The 19,820-nt window shown below is 33.8% G+C and overlaps 1 protein-coding gene across 1 annotated transcript in view; it reads right to left on the bottom strand.

Moving 5' to 3' along the window:
- The window catches only part of LOC107449503 (uncharacterized), a 114,476-nt gene that overhangs the window by 22,928 nt on the left and 71,728 nt on the right, over positions 1-19,820 (bottom strand). Inside the window, exons 5-7 of the mRNA XM_087155848.1 lie at positions 5,598-5,783; positions 5,341-5,406; positions 4,552-4,740 (exon numbers count right to left, since the gene is read on the bottom strand). Coding sequence (XP_087011974.1) covers positions 4,552-4,740; positions 5,341-5,406; positions 5,598-5,783 — 441 coding nt within the window. The remainder of the gene's footprint in view (positions 1-4,551; positions 4,741-5,340; positions 5,407-5,597; positions 5,784-19,820) is intronic.

The raw sequence follows: 19,820 nt of genomic DNA on the forward strand, positions 1-19,820 counted from the left end.
TGCAGGTTGAGAAGAAAAACGATTTATTTCCATTTTTTTCTGCAAAAATTACGATTGAATTACCATTTACATTTTGAAGATGACTAAATTCAGGCAAATCAATAAAATTGGTACCAATCAATAAAATTGGATAATTGGTACCTGCCGCAGAGTTATTACTCAATAAAGATGGACTCAAGGGATAGAGCATTCTCCTCCAAATGAGGTGCACCGAGTTCGAATACCAGTGCTGGCTGGTCGATATAAATTCCACACCCGGCTTTTGCCGACCACAGTGCTGACGTGAAATATCCTCAGTGGTAGGCGGATAATGGGTTAGAGTGCCTTTGCCGTTAGGCTAACCGTGGGAGGTACTCGTGTTCTTCCTCTCTATGCAACGCAAATGCGAGTTAGTTCCATCAAAACGTCCTCCACGAAGGCAAAAATTTCTTCCAATACTTGATCCTGGAGTTCTCTTTTATGATGGATTGGATTCAAAATTACAAGGCTACAAAGTTGAACATTAGTAGTCGTAAACTCGAAATTGGGTGGGCTGTTCAATGAGTGTTATAAAATAAACTAATAATTTGGTCACGATAGCTTGGTTGGTAGGGCTATGGACTCCTGTTCGTGAGAATGGGAGTTCGAATTCAGCCGGCCGAATAATACCCATACATAAAATTGTGACTGGTGCATGTTAAATCTGGGGTCATGAACTCCTCCAAGTTTTCATAACAATTCAATACCTCTGGGTTCTGATCCAGGAGTCTCCTTGTCTTCTGGATTGGTTTTGAAATTTCAAGGCTACGTAGTTAAACATTAGCTCAAATTTGAGTCAGTTTTTTAACGGCGATTATAAAAAAAACTAATAATCAAGCTGTATTTTCTTGTATTCCTTAACTGTATTTCCTTGTAGCTCCTTGCATACTTTCTACACACCTTCATAATTTAATGTTTCTAGCTGCAAAGCAAAATGTATGTCTTACAGGAAATTGATTTTCATGATGTGATAGAAGATTCGCTTCTCAAAAAGAGCGAAAAGTATTGTTATCTTAAATTTTCGATAAGAATAATGTATATAAGCTTTCATAATTAATTTATATGTTTTTAGTCTTAAAATAAAGTAATTTTTAAAAATTATTCAAAATTAAATTTTTTTTTCTCTAAATTTCTTCAGTAAGGGCCCCCAGATAATGACAGGCCCAGGGCCCCTATAAACATAAAAACGGCTCTGTTTAACTCGCAATTAAGAAATTCAGTTATCTAAACATATTTCTACGTAAAGTAAATGTTTCTTATTATTTATTTATATTTTATTTTTATTGTTTTATTTTTATTATTTTTCGTTTTATTTTTCTACATTATTTATTTTAATAATGATTGATAAATTTTCTGAACTAAAAGGTATGAAATTTTTTTACATTTTCTTAAACAATATGATTTTAAATGACAAAATCCAAACATTAAAATAAACCAATCAAATAATGTCCAAGCAGTAAAATTTCAGATATGCCTAGGTTTTTCAATAAAATTAAGATCTATCTTTAAATTTTAATTTCTCTAGAACTATTTTGTTTAAAAAATTCATTTTACAATGGTCTAAATTTTTAAGAAAGAAGAATTAATCCAACATGCAGAGTCCCACTAAGTCAGGTTAACCTGTTAGGGAATTGGAAAAAAAAAAAAAAAAAAGAATACATCAGTCGAGGAGCACTGCAATTTTTGGACAAAATCTGGAAAAAATCATACTAGAAAATAAACAATTTCAAAATATTTGCAATTCAGTAATAGTAAGTTTCTTAAAGTTAAGCTTCTTGTGTAAATTAATTTTGGTTCTTCATAATATATATATATATATATGTATATATGAGGGCCAATTTCTGAATAATGTGACTCTATTACAGTCTGTCTCACAAATTTAAACACATAACGAAGTTTGATTATAGTAAACAATTGAAAAGTATCTGATGTAATAAGGGGAAAATTTTTAAATTGTTACTTAAATGAAGTGAATGTTATCAAGAAATATTCAGTAATTAAAGTTGATTTTATTATTTAATATTGTGATTTTTTTTATTAAAGTTTAAGCACTTTATGAATTTCTTAGTAAATGCCAGATTGGTTGATTAAGTGGCATAATTCCTGCAAAGTATGAAGACAGGCAGATTATTTCTAATCAATAGAGAATGCAAATATATCATTTTGAAAAAAAATTGCCACAAGCCATGCCTTTAACAACATCATTACCTGAGAAGAATGAACTGGCCTTTCGTGTGGCAATAAATGGTTATGTGTACTTTCAGTGATGAGAAAAGATGCAACTTAGATGGTTCTGATGGCTAGAACTCATATGAACATGACCTTAAAAAAGCCAAATAAATTTTTTAGCAGGCAGCAAGGAAACAATTCTCCAACGGTTTGGGGAGCATTTGGATTTCTAACATCTAAAAAGTATCAAGATACATTGAGGAAGCATACGCCTCCTTATCAAGATCTCTTTGGAAGAACCGATTATATATTTCAAAAAGGCAATGCCGTGATACATAATTCATGTTTGACAAAAAAATTGGATTTCTCAACAAAATTTTCAGATACTAAATTGGCCTGTTCTGAGTCCAGACCAAGATTCAATTGAGAACGTTTGTGGCATTTTTACCTGCCAAGTATATAGAAATAGTAAACAATATAGCACTGTTGAAGACCTCCAAGAATCTATTGAGAAAATATGGTATTCTTCCCCTGCCCAGAAGCACGCCAGAAGTTGATTAATTCAATAGAAAAACGTATATTTGATGTTAAGAATAATGGAAGATCAGTACCCTAGTAAGTGCTAAATGGCGTCATTTTAGCTCTTGAGTATTTTTTCTCAATCAAAATTTTCTCACATAATATATATATATATAAACTGCTGTTTGTAGAAAATGCAACACCATGAAAGAATCATCAGAATCAAATGAAATTTAATGCAGAAACGACTTGTACTGATACAAATAAATGATGAAATTTTCAAAACAAAAGAAACAAATTAAGCGTCCGAAATCAGTATTTGGTGCAGCCACCACGCGCTGCAATAAGTGTTGCTATACGACGTGGCATGGAGTCAAACAGATGTTGAATATCTGCTTGAGGAAGAGAATTCCATATCGCTTGTATGCGCAACCAAAGTTCGTCTTTGGAAACTGCAGGACGCGGATCACGAGTGAGACGCCGACCAACCATATCCCACACGTGCTCAATAGGCGACATATCCGGCGAATAAGCAGGCCAAGGAAGAAGTTGCATGCGTTGTGCTGAACAGAAGTCTCTAACAGTCCGCGCAACATGTGGGCGTGCATTATCCTGCTGAAAGATAGCTCCAGGGATGCCTTGAAGGAAAGGAACGACTTCGGGCTGTAGCACTTCACGGACGTATCTGTTGCTATTGAGATTACCCTCAATTCGTATCAAATTGGATCGTCCATGATACGAAATCGCACCCCAGACCATAACTCCGGGTGTTCGACCACTATGTCGTTCAATAATACACTCAGGAAGGCAGCGTTGACCGGCATAACGTCTAACACGAACACGGCCATCATGGGTCCACAAATTGAAGCGTGATTCATCTGAAAAGACAACTTGGTGCCAATCAGCTCGCCAGTCTCTGTGCTCAAGAGCCCACTGCCGACGCAGCCGTCGATGATCCACCGTGAGGGGAATCCTGTATAATGGCACCCTTGCACGCAATCCACGGCGCAGTAGACGACGACGAATTGACGAAGCCGACAATTGTACACCTGTAGCAGTAGACCAATGTGCTGCCAGCTGCCTGGAGGAAGCTGTGCGATCATTCACCGCCATGCGGAGCAGGTGTCGATCATCGCGCTCTGACGTCACCTTCTGTCGTCCAGTGCCTGTTTTTCGAGTTGTTCGGTGCTCGTCGGTCCACTGCTTCCAAACTCGCATCACTGTGGAACTGTTCCGCTGCATACGAGCTGCTATTGCGCGATAGGAAAATCCTCCTTCTCGAAGGCCGATTATCCTCCCTCGTTCAAACTCCGTAAGTTGCTTGAATTTCTTATTCTTCCGTCGTGGAGGCATACTCAGGTCTCACTAAACGTTTGCCACTAACAAATAATCATAGACTATTTTCAACGTCCCGCTACAGCACTTTATTTATACGCTTTCAGCATCAATTCAGAGGGCGCTGAGGGCGCCACGCACGCGCGATGGCTCTGAAACTTTATTAATTTGCATAATATCCTATAATTGACATTTGCTGCGAATTTCATTTGATTCTGATGATTCCTTCATGGTGTTGCATTTTCTACAAACAGCAGTTTATATATATATACTTAGAAAAAGGGCACAGTTTTTTCAAATATGTCAGTTTTTGAGTAATTTCCTGGACAAGAAGTTAGAAATACTATTTTCGTCAACTAACAGTTTTTGGTAAATTATTTTGAATTTCATTAAGTACCTATTTTGGAGTTTCTTAGGATAAACAGAATTTTTTTTAACACTGCATGAATGAAGGAATGCTTTTTGAAGGGCAATCATAATTTACAACAATAATTCTAGAAGTAAAATTACCACAGCGATAAGAAACTGGGCAACAATGTCCGTCAGGAATGATAGGATGGCATCCATCTATTGGTGATGAGCATTGGATTTCATCACAAATTATTGTGGAGTCATTGCAATAGCAGTTATGACAAGCTTTATGACTGGCTATTACTTCACCTTGATAGTACACTTCGCCTTTTCTTATACAGTGACCTCCTGTCCAAGAAAAATAACAAGCATTATCTTATGTATTTATAAAGTAAAATCATTAGTTAAGTATGTTCTACTCGAACATAGCTTGAATTTAATGTCTCAAACTGGAATCCATAGTTTTGCATTGAATCATATTGTTTCTAATTAGTTGAAAAACATGTATTATGAAAAAAGTTCATAAAAAGTATGAAATAGGACATATTTTTCTCCTTCATTGTGAATCCTCACTAATTTTCATTAACAATTGTTAATGAAAATTAGTGAGGAGTTATTTATAAGGAGTTAGTTATATTAGCTTAAGTTATTATATCATTGCTTCTTTCAAACTTTTTCCTCTTTTATTATTAATATAAGGATTTGTAAATCAAATTATTCTTTTTTTTCTTTCTTTTAAGTTAATTAATATGCCTTCCTTTGATGTACATTTTTATAAGCATGTTATAACAATTCTTTTGACTTTTTGTTAACCGTTTGTTTTTGTTTGTATTATAAAATATGTTTTTTAAAAAAGTTATTTATCTGAGTTCTGTGTTGTTTATTAATAAAGGCAAAAATAGTAAAACATTATTTCATTTAAAATATGAAACATGAAAATACACGTACCAGTAGTCTCACTTAAATCTGTCATCATTATACCGTTGGCTGTGTTGTTGTTTGAACCTTTTTGAGCTATAAAATTGATTAAATATTTACTATTAAGAAAAAGAAATAAAAGTAAAGTAATAATTTTAAGGAAAGATTTTGAAAAGAAGTAATGTGAGAAGAAATACCTTTCAAAATTTATGAAAATCCTCCACCAAGAAGAAAGCATAACATCCTTTTAAGGAGTAATAAAAATAAAATTTCTTTGGGAGATTTACCACAATCATATCTGGAAGGGCAGCATGAAAATTCTGTATCATAATGAGGAGTGCAACCTTCAATAACTAATTGACATTTTGGTTCAAGGCACGTTCTTTTTCCTCGTATGCAGAAGCAATATTCACAGAAAGAACTTGATAGCATTGCTGACCCATCTCCATAAAGTGTTCCATTCACGAGGCAGCCTTAAAAGGTGTTTTTTAATATGAATTTATGTAGAAAAACTAAAGAAATCTAAGTTTGCTATGATGAATTTAGTTTTTATGGGCTCTATATCAACTGAGTATAAAATATAAACATTGCAGAGACCATTAAAAGTTAGTGAAACCACTAACTATAAATTTTATATCCTTTTTAATAAAGTACAAAAGAATTCAAAAGTTTGATTTATTTTTAACAATTGCTACATTCTGAAAGGAACAAAGCTTAGCTTTAAATTACTTCTTCATATTATATGGCTGACTATGATATATTGAAAAGTTATGGTGAAAACTAACAAATAATGTAGACTCGTGACTTGTTTTATTTCATTAGTGTATTACAAAAATCTTTCAAACCATAATTGTTTTGTTCATGCTGGCTCGATATAAAATTTGATCCAATATCAACATTGAGGTATTGGTCAGATCTTGATTCTACCATTCAAAAAGAATTGCCAGTGACGAACTTGCAGATCATGGGGGCCTGGGACAATGCTTCTTGCCGACTGGAGGCAAAAACAAGATAATGACTTCAGCTCAGTTTATATACGCTAGAATGTTGGGAGTGTGGAATTTACTTCCCCCAAGGAGGGTAAAAAAGTTCGTCTAGCGATGGGTAAATGCCGATACAAAGTTAACTTCTCTTTTCTAAACTCCTGTTTGTGAAAATTGCAACACCATGAAGGAACCGTCATAATTGAATGAAATTTAGTACACAGTTGAGTGGTACAAATAAATGATTAAACTTTCAAAGCAAACAAACAATAACAAGAGATCGAAATCAGTATTTTGTGTAGCCACCGCGCTCCGCAATAAGTGCTGCTACACGACGTGGCATGGAGTCAAGCAAACTTTGAATGTCTGTCAGAAGAAGAGAATTCCATACTGTTTGTATGCGTACCCAAAGTTCGTCTGTAGAAGCAACAGGACGAGGATTACGCGAGCGACGCCGACCAACGAAATCCCACACATGTTCAATCGGCGATATATCCGGGGAATACGCCGGCCAAGGAAGAAGTTGTACCTGTCGCGATGCAAGGAAGGATTGAACAGTCCTGGCAATATGAGGGCGGGCATTGTCCTGTTGAAATACAGCACCTGGCAAGGCTTGAAGGAAGGGAACAGCTTGGGGCTGTAGAACTTCACTGATGTACCGGTTGCTGTTCAGATTACCCACAATTCGTAGCAATTGAGATCGTCCATGATATGCAATGGCACCCCAGACCATAACTCAGGGTGTTCGTCCACTGTGGCGCTCGATAACGCTCTCCGGAAGATGCCGTTCACCGGCATAGCGTCTGACACGAATGCGGCCATCATGGTACCACAAATTGAAGCGAGATTCGTCAGAAAACACGACAATCAGCATACCAGTCCCTATGCTGGTTGGCCCATTGCAGCCGCAGGTGGCGAAGGTTTAGCGTGAGGGGGATCCTGTATAAAGGAGTCCTTGCTCGCAGTCCACGCAGCAGCAGACGTCTACGAATTGATAAAGCACACAATGAAACACCTGTAGCTATTGACCACCGTGCTGTTGTCTAGAGGGAGCCGTACTGTCCGTTAGCGCAACGCCGAACAGGCGTCTATCATCGCGAGCTGACGTGACATTTCGGGGTCCACTCCCGGATTTCCAAGCTGTCCGACACTCGTCCATCCACTACTTTCAAACACGCATCACTGTGCTGCTGTTACGCTGCACACAAACGGCTACTGCACGATAAGATAATCCAGCTTCACGAAGGCCGATGATTGTCCCCCGTTTAAACTCCGTAAGTTGTTGAAATCTCACTCTCTTTCGTCGAATAGGCATAAGTAATGACTAAACTAACATTTACCACTAGTAGATAACCATACTCCATACTCGCTTGGCTACAGCCGTCTATTTATTCTGATCCATCCGCCGTTCAGAGGGCGCTGCTCAGCATACGCATGCGCTACGGGTCTGAAATTCTAATCATTTGCATATCATGCTCTACTTTGCATTTCCTGAAAATTTCAGCTCACTCGCGTAAGTCCTTCATGGTGTTGCAATTTTCACAAACATGAGTTTCTGATGCATTTCACGTCTCTCAATGCCTTGTGAGTCCAGCGATTCTTCTGGATTTCTTTTATTGGCAAGACATGAAAAGTTTGTGTTTTTTTTTCTTCGCAGCAGAACAAGAAGAGTTAAAATAAAATTAAATTCAGATCGTTTGTAAAAGAAGTATTTGTCATTGAGAAATAATATGATGGCACAGTCCTTTCATAAAAAATCACAGCAGAACTCAGAGCTTACAAGATTGAAAATAATCCTCACCAGATATTAGTTCACGACTTCAAAAAAATTAAAACCCATCAGTGATGGCTCAAGATCTAGTGGTCAAGATCTTTTGATTTATGAGTAAATGAGCAGAATTTCAGGTGACAGGGATATTATAAACTCGGTCATAATGTCGGATTCAACCTCGTATCATTCCATAAATAATGCAACATCAAAAATTTGTGGAACCGAAATTCAAGTTTTCAGCTAATTCCTCAGATGTTTTTGTTAGGTTTTATTATTATTAAAAAATTATTCATCAGTAAAAGTTCAGGTGATTATTTTTAATGATTAATATTAAATACTGTTGACTAGAATTATTTTTATTCATTCTGAGAAATAGATTTTAAGCAACACGTTAAATTTAATATATATTGCAAATTTAGTTGGAACTACACTGTATATTTGCTAATTTCTTTAGTGGTTTCAGCAATTTTGTTAACCACTGCTTATCACAAATTATTTCGTTCACTAAAAAGGAATTTTTAAAAGAACAAATAGCAAACCTGTGTCAACTCTTAAATGTACTAAAGTGAATATTCTAATATCTCAGTTGCTGGACTTACCCCCTCCCCCATTTCTTAACAAAATTAACTTCAATATCAAAAATTGCGATCCTTTTCTTCTTTTCCCCCGGACATAAATATTGAGGAAAGGAAAAAGTTGATATCTTATACTTGTTCCGAACACGAATTAATATGTGTGTTAAATGTGCTAAATTTGGATGTTGAAAAAAGCCTGAATTAATTGATAGAATTTATCAATCGCTTATGAACTTTAAAGAGTCACAAGCTTTTAATACACAATTGAGCGAAGATTGTTCAGAAATGTAGATGTAAATTTAATTAATTCGAAATCTCCCCACCAGAGGGCTGATAATCAGTCTACATTGAACCATCAAGCAGTAAGCATTGGCTTGAATTAATTGCCTTCTAATGTATAACTTTATAATCTGAAGGGTTCCATCCTAATAATATGGAACTCGTTGTTTTGTTTAAATAAATATTTGTTTTATTGTTTTCGATATTGATTGCCCTCCCCTTCTTGTATATGGTGCAATTGGCCACGAAGTATTTTACGAACTAGAGGAATTTAAAGCAAGAGAAGATAAAGTGTTATTTTTAATTTCAAGGGCAAAATCGAAAATGACAGTTAAAGATACATGATCACTTCAAGGAGACAGCTAGTCTAATACTTTGTATGTGCAAAGTAAGCGTTTTTATATCTTTCTTTGTTGCAGAATTCGTTTTCGTTTTGAGGTTTTGATTATTGAAAATTTATTGTTTTTTATATTGCTAAGGGTGTGACTTTGTGTTAGACGCTCATTATGGCTGAAACAGATTATTTAGAGCGAATTAAAAGAAAAAGGTCTAGTGAACGAAGTTGTTTTACTAAGTTAATAAATAAAATTGATAAATTATTAACTGAGCAAAATGTTGAAACAAATGTATTAGATGAGAATCTTACTGTGTTAATTGAAAGGAATCAAAATTTAATAGCTTTGAATAAGGAAATTGAAATATAATTGATATTAATTTGTTGGATGAAGATTTAGCTTCTAGTGAAGAATATCAGGATAAATATTTGACGTATGTAGCTAAATTAAAGCAATTGATAAAATGTAAAGGAATAAAGGTTTCGGTTAATGAACAAACAGTTGAAACTGTAAAAAAGGATTCGGTTATAACTGAGCAGAAAAGAGTAGTTAATAACAATTCCAGTATTAAATTGCCGAAAATTCAAATTGTTCCTTTTTCGGGAGATCCGAAATATTTTAATTCTTTTTGGGACTCTTTTGAAAATACTATCCATAAAAATGAATCACTTTCTAAAATTGAAAAATTCATTTATTTGAAATCTTATCTTACTGTCCAGGCAGGTAATGTTGTATCAGGTTTTGATTTAACGAATGATAATTATGATAATTGTATTAAATTATTACATGAGAAATATGGTCGTAGATATTTAATTTTGAATTCATTTGTTAATAAAATACTTAGTTTTCCGAGTGTTAAACATACCTTTAATATTACAGCATTTAGCAAATTGTACGATGACTTAGACATCGCAGTTAGAAATTTAGATTCAATGAAAGTTCAGTCTGAATCTTATGGTATACTTTTGATACCAAAAATTTTACAATTATTGCCTGAAGATTTTGTTTTGGATTTTCAACGAAAACGGAAATCTAAAGATGAAACCGATGTTAATGAATTATTGCTGTTTTTAAAGAATGAGATAGAATGTCGTGAATCGGTTGCGTTTTTAAATGATAAAAAGACTAACTATAACCATCGAGGTAGCTATAGTTTGCGTAACGAGCAAAATAGGTATATAAACAGAAATTTTAATAAAGGCACACCCTCAGCTACTGCGCTTAATGCACAGATGACGCAGTCAATATGCATTTTTTGCTCTGAACCCCATGACGCTTTCAAATGTAATATGTCTTCCCAAAACAAGGTAAAATTATTGAAAAATTCTAATCGTTGTTTCAAGTGTTTTAAATTGTTTCATGTAAGCAAGAATTGTCGTGTAAATAAATTACCTTGTTATAAATGTAAGGGATTAAGTCATCATGGGTCTATTTGTTTAGGAGGTAATAAGGGAATAAATAATGCTAAAGTTAGTAAAATTCAAAACGCTGAGGAAAAGTTAAATGAATCTTCTGATTTGGATGCAGTTTCTAATGAAACTCCACCATCAAGCATTTCCAATGAGGAAGTTATTAGTTCTGTTTCCCAATGTAATAATAAAAAAGTTGAATGTTCTAAAAGGGTTTATTTGCAGACTTGTACTGCTGAAGTTAAATCAGATTCTTCGTCTAAATTGACAAGAATTCTTTTAGATAATGGCAGCCAGCGTTCGTTTTTGTCTGAACGAGTTGCAAATAATTTAAATTTAAAACCGGTTGCTTACGAAGTTTTGTCAGTTTATACATTTGGAATGCAAAGAGCAACAGAAAAGGCTTATCCTGTTGTTGAATTCGAAATTTTCAAAAAGAACACGAATTTTAGAACTAAAATTAGAACTCTTGTCATACCATGCATTACTGGAGTTAAAGTTGAACTTCCCGACCCCAAAGTAATTGAATTTATGAATAAAAATAAAATTGATATGGCTGATTCTTATTTGGAAGGTAATGATAATTTGCTGAGTATAGAACTTTTAATTGGTTCAGATTTATTCTGGGAATTTTTTTTGTATGAAAAGATAACTATAAATAATCGCCTGCGTGCAATAAAAACTGTTCTTGGATGGGTGATTAGAGGAAGTAGTTATAAACGGGAGCATACATTGTCGCAAAATATAGCGGTTATGAATAGTGTAATTGATTCAGGTGATATGTTTGATTTAAGAAAATTCTGGTCACTCGATTCCTTAGGTATCACCAAGGAGTGTGAAATTTTATCTCTAAAAGATAAAGAAACAATTGATAATTTTGAAAGCAATTTAAAATATGAAAACAATCGTTATAAAACCGGATTACTTTGGAATTCAAATCCCGATGATCTTGATAGTAATTTCTCTATTGCCAAAAGACGGTTTGATAATTTAATGATAAAATTAAGTAAAAATAAAAATATTTTTGACATGTATGCAAATATTATTGAGGATTAGATAAGAGATGGAATCGTTGAGGAATGTAAAGATAAATCCGCTAATTCTGGTTATTTCATGCCGCATGCAGCTGTTTTAAGACCCGATAAAGAATAATCTCGGGTTCGTATCGTTTTTGATGCTAGTTCGAAGGATATTGGTTTAAAATCCCTTAATGATATGTTATTGTCAGGTCCAAATTTGAACCCGAATATTTTGGATGTCATACTTAATTTTCGAAAGCATGATATTGCATTTTCTGGTGATATTGAGAAGGCGTTTTTAATGATAGAGATAGATAAAAATGAGCGCAAATATTTAAAATTTCTTTGGATTGATTATGATAATTGCGAAGGTTTTAAAATTATGAATATGAAAAGGTTATCCTTCGGAGTTACCACTTCCCCTTTAATTTTTAAGGCAATAATAAAGTACCACATTAAAAAATATGCTAATGACAAACCCGATTGCGTTAAAATGTTAAATTCTTCGTTATACGTGGACGATCTGTACTGGGGAACTGATACAGTTAATGATGCATATTGACTGTCATCTGATGCTGTAAATATTTTGCAATCCGCGAGTATGAATTTACGGAAATTTAATTCTAATTCAAACGAACTAAAGAAATTATGGATTCAAAATGGTACTGCCATTAATGAATCAATTGCACATGCAAAAGTGTTAGGTCTTCGATGGGATACAGAAAGTGATGTACTGCTGATTGAGTATAAAAATTTAGAGCAGTCATCATCTAAGTCAATTCAGTGCACCAAGCGTACTGTTTTAAAATTTGCTGCTCAAATTTATGATCCTATCGGTTTAATTTCTCCCTTTGTTATTAAGATGAAAATTTTGCTGCAAAACATTTGGAAGGCTGGACTCGATTGGGATGACCCTCTGCATCTAGATATTGAAACAGACTTTAACAATTGGATTTCTGAAGTTCCTTATTTAAAGAACTTTTTTATGGAACGGAAATATTTTGATAACTGTGATAATAAGAAAGAAATAGCCATTCATATTTTTACGGATGCTAGCACAAAGGCTTATGGTGCTGTAGCGTATTTCAGATATGCAAATATTTCGAACGAAGTTAAGACCTCATTCATTATGTCCAAAAGTAGGGTAGCACCAATCAAGACTTTAACATTGCCCCGCTCAGAGCTTATGTCAGCGGTTATTGGTGCTAGAATCTATGATTATTTACACAAATTGTTTAGTGACATTTGCCAACAATTTTATTTGTGGACAGATTCACAAATTACATATTTTTGGATAAAGAATAACAACTCTTAGAAACCCTTCGTGCAAAACAGAGTGTCTGAAATTCAAATTCTGACAGATCCTAAACTTTAACACTGTCCAGGAAATTCAAATCCTGCTGATAAATTAACTCGAGGAGAATCACGAAAAAACCTTGTTGATGATAACTTATGGAAATTCGGGCCATCTTGGCTCATAGAGGATGAAAGTAAGTGGCCTCAAGAAAATACTGAAATTAATCATCAGCTGCATTCAGTTGATTTAGAACTTAGAAACAGCGTTATTTCTCAACACAGTTGCCTCGCAGATTCTAAAGAGACTTTACTGATTTTAGAAAATTACAATTCTTTATTAAAGGTGAAAAGAATTGTGGCTTGGTCAAAACGATTTATTCAAAACTGTCGAAATTATGACAAACTGAAAGGACCATTAACTACTGAAGAATTGAAAGAAGCCGAAGTTATTTTAATAAAGGAGGCGCAAAATAACATTTATCAAGAAGAAATTAAAACTTTGATGAAGAAGGAAGATATTAAAAATAGCTCCAGCATATTTTGTCTTCGTCCATACCTAGATGAAAAACAGATATTAAGAATTTGCAGTAGACTGTTTCAATCTGAAGTGAATCCTGAAGCAGTTAATCCTATATTGCTACCCAAGAATTCGAAATTTTCCGAGCTTTTGATCACTGAAAAACATAAAAAGTTGCTTCATAGTGGAGTTAATGTCACTCTTTCGCAGATTAGAAAAAGTTATTGGATTCCACAAGCCAGACAACTTGAGAAAAGAATAATTGGAGGATGCGTGATTTGCAGAAAACACTTTGCGAGACCAGCCAATCAGCGTACTGGAGAGCTGCCTAAAGATAGAATTTCAGAGTCTCCACCTTTCTCAGTGGTTGGAATTGATTTTACTGGTCCTATTTATGTAAAACATTGAAAACATGATGAAGTTTTGAAATCTTATATTACTGTGTTTACTTGTGCAGTCTCACGTGCTGTACATTCAGAACTGATTTCCGATTTATCTACGAATAAATTTATCTTAGCTTTACGCCGTTTCATGTCAAGAAGAAATAACTGTAAAACTATTTATTCTAATAACGCAGCAACTTTTAAGGCTGCTTCAAGAGATATAAGGTACTTTTTTTCTATTACAGTACACTCTCGATTATCCGGTTTGCGGATTATCTCTGCTCATTCCGGAATCACACGAAAAATATAAAGAGAAACATTTTAAAGATTAAATTTTTTTTTATTCATGAAGTTATAACACTACCAAATTTATGGAAGCAATATTCGTTAGTGGATTGAAGTATATCGAATATCAGCAGCATGGTCAAAGCTAAAATCGTCTACTTTATCACGATCTTGGAGAAAGATAATATCGCTTGATGAGCAATCTTCTTCAGATGTTCAAGAAAAATATGATAACAGTATTCTCGAACAAGCAAATGAAATCTGAGGTTTCGAAATTCTTGACGAAGAATATTTTGAAGATTGGTTTCAAAGTGATGCATGTGAGCCTGACTTCCAGTATTTGTCAGATGAAGACATCGTTATGTTGTTAAATCAAATAGTGATAATAGTAACTGATGCCGAAGATGTAGTAAATGAGGGAAATACAATTTCTATTTCTGCTGCTCTGTGGAAATTTTATTAGATTATATGGGAGGATTTGATTACGGTGACATTATTGCGGTTCGTAAAACGTGTGTAAAACATATGACGAAGACGCATTACACAATTTTTTAAAAGGAAAATTCCTAGTTTGATGTTATACTGCATGCAAATGTCAGTAATTTTTATATTTTTTGTACTGATATTGATTTTTTTTCTCTAATTAAAAGAGTTCTCGGATTATCCGTGTTTTTCGATTCTCCGTGCTCCTTGTCCCGGTAATTAACCCGGATAATCGGGAGTGCACTGTATTAGAGGAGAAGGATTTCAAAATTTCATTTCCTCTGAAGGCATTGCATTGAAATTTATTGTTGAGCTCGCCCCATGGTGGGGAGGATTTTATGAACGGTTGATGAGAAGCATTAAAGAACCTCTCAAAAAGATAATTAACATTCTAATGATATTTTAATAATTTACTATTCTTTTAAATTTGATGCTTCAAACTATATTTTACTGTCTTATAATTGATTAGTGTTAATTTTTATATTTTAGTTTTAATATGTAATGTGTTTAAATAATGTTTAATATAATGTAGAATTATTGTTTTGCTATTGCATATAGTTTTGTGATAATTTTTACTTTAAAATTATCAGGTGGGGAGTGTTCAGAAATGTAGATGTAAATATAATTAATTCGAAATCTCCCCACCAGAGGGCTGATAATCAGTCTGCATTGAACCACCAAGCAGTAAGCATTGGCTTGAATTAATTGTCTTCTAATGTATAACTTTATAATCTGAAGGGTTCCACCCTAATAATATGGAACTCGTTGTTTTGTTTAAATAAATATTTGTTTTATTGTTTTCGATATTGATTGCCCTCCCCTTCTTGTATAAAGATGAACAATACGAAAGTGAAACTGAAGTAGTACACGTACATGACATTGAAACCCCACCCAAGTGCCTATCGAGTAGCAACAAAACAAAGAATGCAGAATTTGATTCTTCGAATTATTTTCTTTTAAAAGAAATATCTTCAATGAGGCGTTTCAATGCTTCTGATTCATATGGGATACATTTGTTTTTCAACGATGTTGAGGACGCGTTTAATTCTATTCCGGATTTAAGTGATACGCAGAAAATAATATTTTGTAAAACTTTACTTGACGGTCAAGCTAAAACTTTTATTTTCACGCAGCGTAATTTAACATCGTGGTTATTGTTTAAAAATGCTTTATTAAATGAGTTTAGTCACCAATTAAATGCCACCGAAATTCATCGTCAATTAAGAAATCATAAAAAAAATCCACACGAATCTTTCATGGAATATTTTTTTGCCGCACGGGAACTCGCGTGTAATTGTAAAAACCCAATAGATGATTTTTCTTTATTTGATTATACTATTGACGGTATTCTCGATTCCCCCGCTAATAAATCCATTTTGTATGGCGCGAAATCTATTCCTGAATTTAAGGATAAATTGCGTATTTATGAAAAAATAGTTAATGATAGAAACAAAAAATCTTTTTTCCGTACAAATCCTCGCTTTGCTCCAGAATTTGCCAAACGTGAGTGTAGTAATTTAGTACGTGACATTGTACGAGGATATGATTTTCATAGTGATATTAAGTTTGATAAACAGAAAACTTGTTATAATTGTGGTGTGACTGGACATATTTCACGTTTGTGTCCTGATAAACAACGAGGTTTGAAATGTAATTTTTGTAAGAAATTTGGACACATTACTTCTAAGTGTAATAATAAACTTATTAACCAAACTGATAACACTGTAAGAGCAATTACACATTCACCTTCTTTGATGTATAAAACTGTTAATGTCAATAATACTTCATTTAATGCTCTTATTGATACTGGAGCTATGAAAACAATTTTGCGGGAACAAACTTATCATAAAATAGGCTTACCTCCTTTGACTTCTTTTTATGGTACACTAGCAACGTTTGGTAACGGACATATTAAACCAATAGGTAGTTGTACTCATGAGTTTATAATAGATGATCAAGAATTTAAAACAAATTTTTGTATAGTTAGAGATAATATTATGTCATATGATGCTATAATTGGCATGGATATTTCAACACAGGCAGAAATAAAAATTAATACCGCTGGTATCACTTTAACAAAAATAGAAGATAGTAGAACGGAACCCGTAGAGCAATTTTCGATTTCAAATACTTCGATTAAAAATGATTTCGAATTAGAAATCAGATCTCGCGTTAGTCAAACACAAAAAGAAACTCTTCAAAATATGGTTTCAAATTATAAACCTACCGAAACTAAAACTTGCGAAATTCAAATGTCTATAAATTTAAAAATTGAAACTCCAATAACTCAGAGACCACGTCGATTACCTTTTACAGAACGTAAAATTGTTGATGACCAAGTGACAAAATGGCTGGCTGACGGTATTGTTGAACTATGTTCTTCCGAATATTCCAGTCAGGTTGTTGTGGTAAAAAAGAAAGACGGAACCCCAAGAGTTTGTATTGATTATAGAGCGTTAAATAAAAATGTAGTTAAAGATATTTACCCTTTACCACTTATTGACGATATATTAGAAAATCTTCAAGGAGCAACTACGTTTAGCAAAATTGATTTGCGTAATGCATTTTTTAATTTGGAAATATAACCGAACAGTCGTAAATACACTTCTTTCGTCACTCATAATGGTCAATTTCAATTTTTACGAGCACCATTTGGCCTTTGCAAGTCACCCGCAGCTTTTCAGCGTTATATTAACATTATTTTTAAGGATTTGATAATTAAAGGTCAAATTATTATTTTTATGGATGATATAACTATACCATCGAAAAATGAAGAGGAAGGTCTTGAGAGGCTTGCATCGGTATTTTCACTCGATTTTGCTTATGGGTTAGAGATAAATTTTTCAAAATGTACATTTTTAACCAGAAAAATAGAATTTCTCGGACATGTAATTGAAAATTTTAAAATGTACTCGTCACCACAAAAAATTAAAGCTGTACTTAATTTTCCCGAACCCAAAAATAGAAAGGATTTACAATCATTCCTTGGTCTAGCTATTTTCGAAAATTCATATTAAATTTCTCCATTATTGCTCACCCTTTAACTGAACTTCTAAAGAAAAATCGCGAATTTAAATTGATCGAGAATGAAATACAAGCATTTAGTAGTTTAAAACATAATTTGTCTTCTCCACCCGTTCTTAGCATTTACAATCAAAACGCGGATACTGAAATACATTGCAAAGCTAGTACTCATAGTTATGGATGTATTTTAATGCAGAAATCGTTAGAAGATAATGCGTTTCACCCGGTATATTTTACGAGTAAGAAAACGTCTGATGCCGAAGCAAAATACAGCAGTTATGAGCTTGAAGTCTTAGCCATTGTTCAGGCTTTAAAAAAATTTAGAGTTTACTTGCTAGGGAAACATTTTAAAATTGTGACCGATTGTAATGCGTTTGCGATGACATTAAATAAAAAGGATTTGTGTACTCGGATAGCGCGCTGGGCATTATTGCTACAGGATTTCGATTATATCATTGAACACCGTTCCGGTTCTAAAATGTATCATGTTGACGCGCCAAGTAGATATCCCATTACTATAGTACAGAATAGTCTCATTACGAAAATTAGGAAAGCTCCGGAAGAAGATAGTGAAATCCAAATGGTTAGAGAACTTTTGAAAATTAAACCCTATGATGACTTTTTTCTTAAATCTGGCATACTATATAAATTTGTTGATGGTGAAGAACTTCTTGTCGTTCCTGAAAGTATGCAGAATGATATTATACGAAATGCTCATGATCGCGGACATTATGCCTCTAAGCGTACTGAAGAATCATTGAAACATCAATTCCATATCCCTAAAGTGAAAAGAAAAATTAGACCGTTTTATTAAAACTGTGTTCCTTGCATTTTAATAAATCGAAAGTGTGGAAAACAAGAAGGACTATTACATCCTATCGAAAAAGAATCCATTCCTCTGCACACTTATCATATCGATCATTTAGGACCATTGCCTACCACAAACAAGAATTCCTACATTTTTGCAGTTATAGACGCTTTCACAAAGTTTTGCTGGTTATACCCAACGAAAAGTACAGATGCTACCGAAGTTATTTCAAAATTAGACACTCAAAAATATGTTTTTGGCAATCCATCACGAATTATTTCTGATCGTGGATCTGCATTTACTTCCAAACAGTTCCTTGAGTATTGCAGTGCTGAACAAATTGAACACTTTCCTGTAACTACTGGTTTACCGAGAGCAAATGGACAAATAGAAAATTTAAATTCTACCATAATTTCTGTAATCTCCAAATTATCAGTAGAAGATCCAAACAAATGGTATACTTATGTAAAAGACGTTCAGAAAGACATTAATTCTACTTTTCAACGAAGCATTAACACTACTCCTTTTCAACTGTTATTTGGTACTACTGCTATTAAAACAAAACAAGATCTGGAAATTACAAATATGCTGAATGAGGAAATTCAAGCCATCTTCGTTAACAGCTGTGACGAGCTACGGAAACAAGCCAAACAACAAATACAGAAAGTCCAAGATGAAAACAAACGAACTTACAATCTTCGACGAAACCCATCTGCATCTTTCAGAATTAACGATCTTAGTGGTAATAAAACGTACTCAATTTGAACCAGGATTGAAACTGAAACCGAAATACATAGGACCTTATACGATAACAAAAATTAAACCTAATGATACTTTTGATGTCGAAAAATGTGCTTTTTTTATGGACCTTCAAAGACCAGTACATGTGCAGAATACATCAAACATTGGTCTGATGATAATACTTAAAATGACATTTTCTTCAGAACTCTTTAGAACTTTTTTATTTTTTCCCCCAGAGATTCATTTTTTTTAATCTTGAAAATCATTTCTTTAATATTTTGATTAATAATATGTTTTTTGAAATCTTTTTCAGATGATGCCTAAGTATTTTGGATTGTAAAATGATATTAAGCTATTATGTAAGTATTTTGTTTTGAATTTTCTTATATGCCCACCCGAGAGCAGGTGCTTCTTGTCGGATGACCAATGTGGGAATCCAACCCTCCACTGCAGCAGCGCCACCCTACTTTTGTAACACTTCAGCCAAAACGCTCAGACGGAGCGGTTGTTTTCATATCTATTGTTGAGAATGCCTTGACCCCCCCCCCTAGCGGACAAATACAGAAACATTCAATTACGAACTTTTTCTCCACGAGCGTGGT

The sequence above is a fragment of the Parasteatoda tepidariorum genome, chromosome 12 (assembly GCF_982258835.1).
Source record: "Parasteatoda tepidariorum strain Cologne lab strain chromosome 12, Ptep-v5.0, whole genome shotgun sequence".
In the NCBI taxonomy this organism is placed as follows: domain Eukaryota; kingdom Metazoa; phylum Arthropoda; class Arachnida; order Araneae; family Theridiidae; genus Parasteatoda; species Parasteatoda tepidariorum.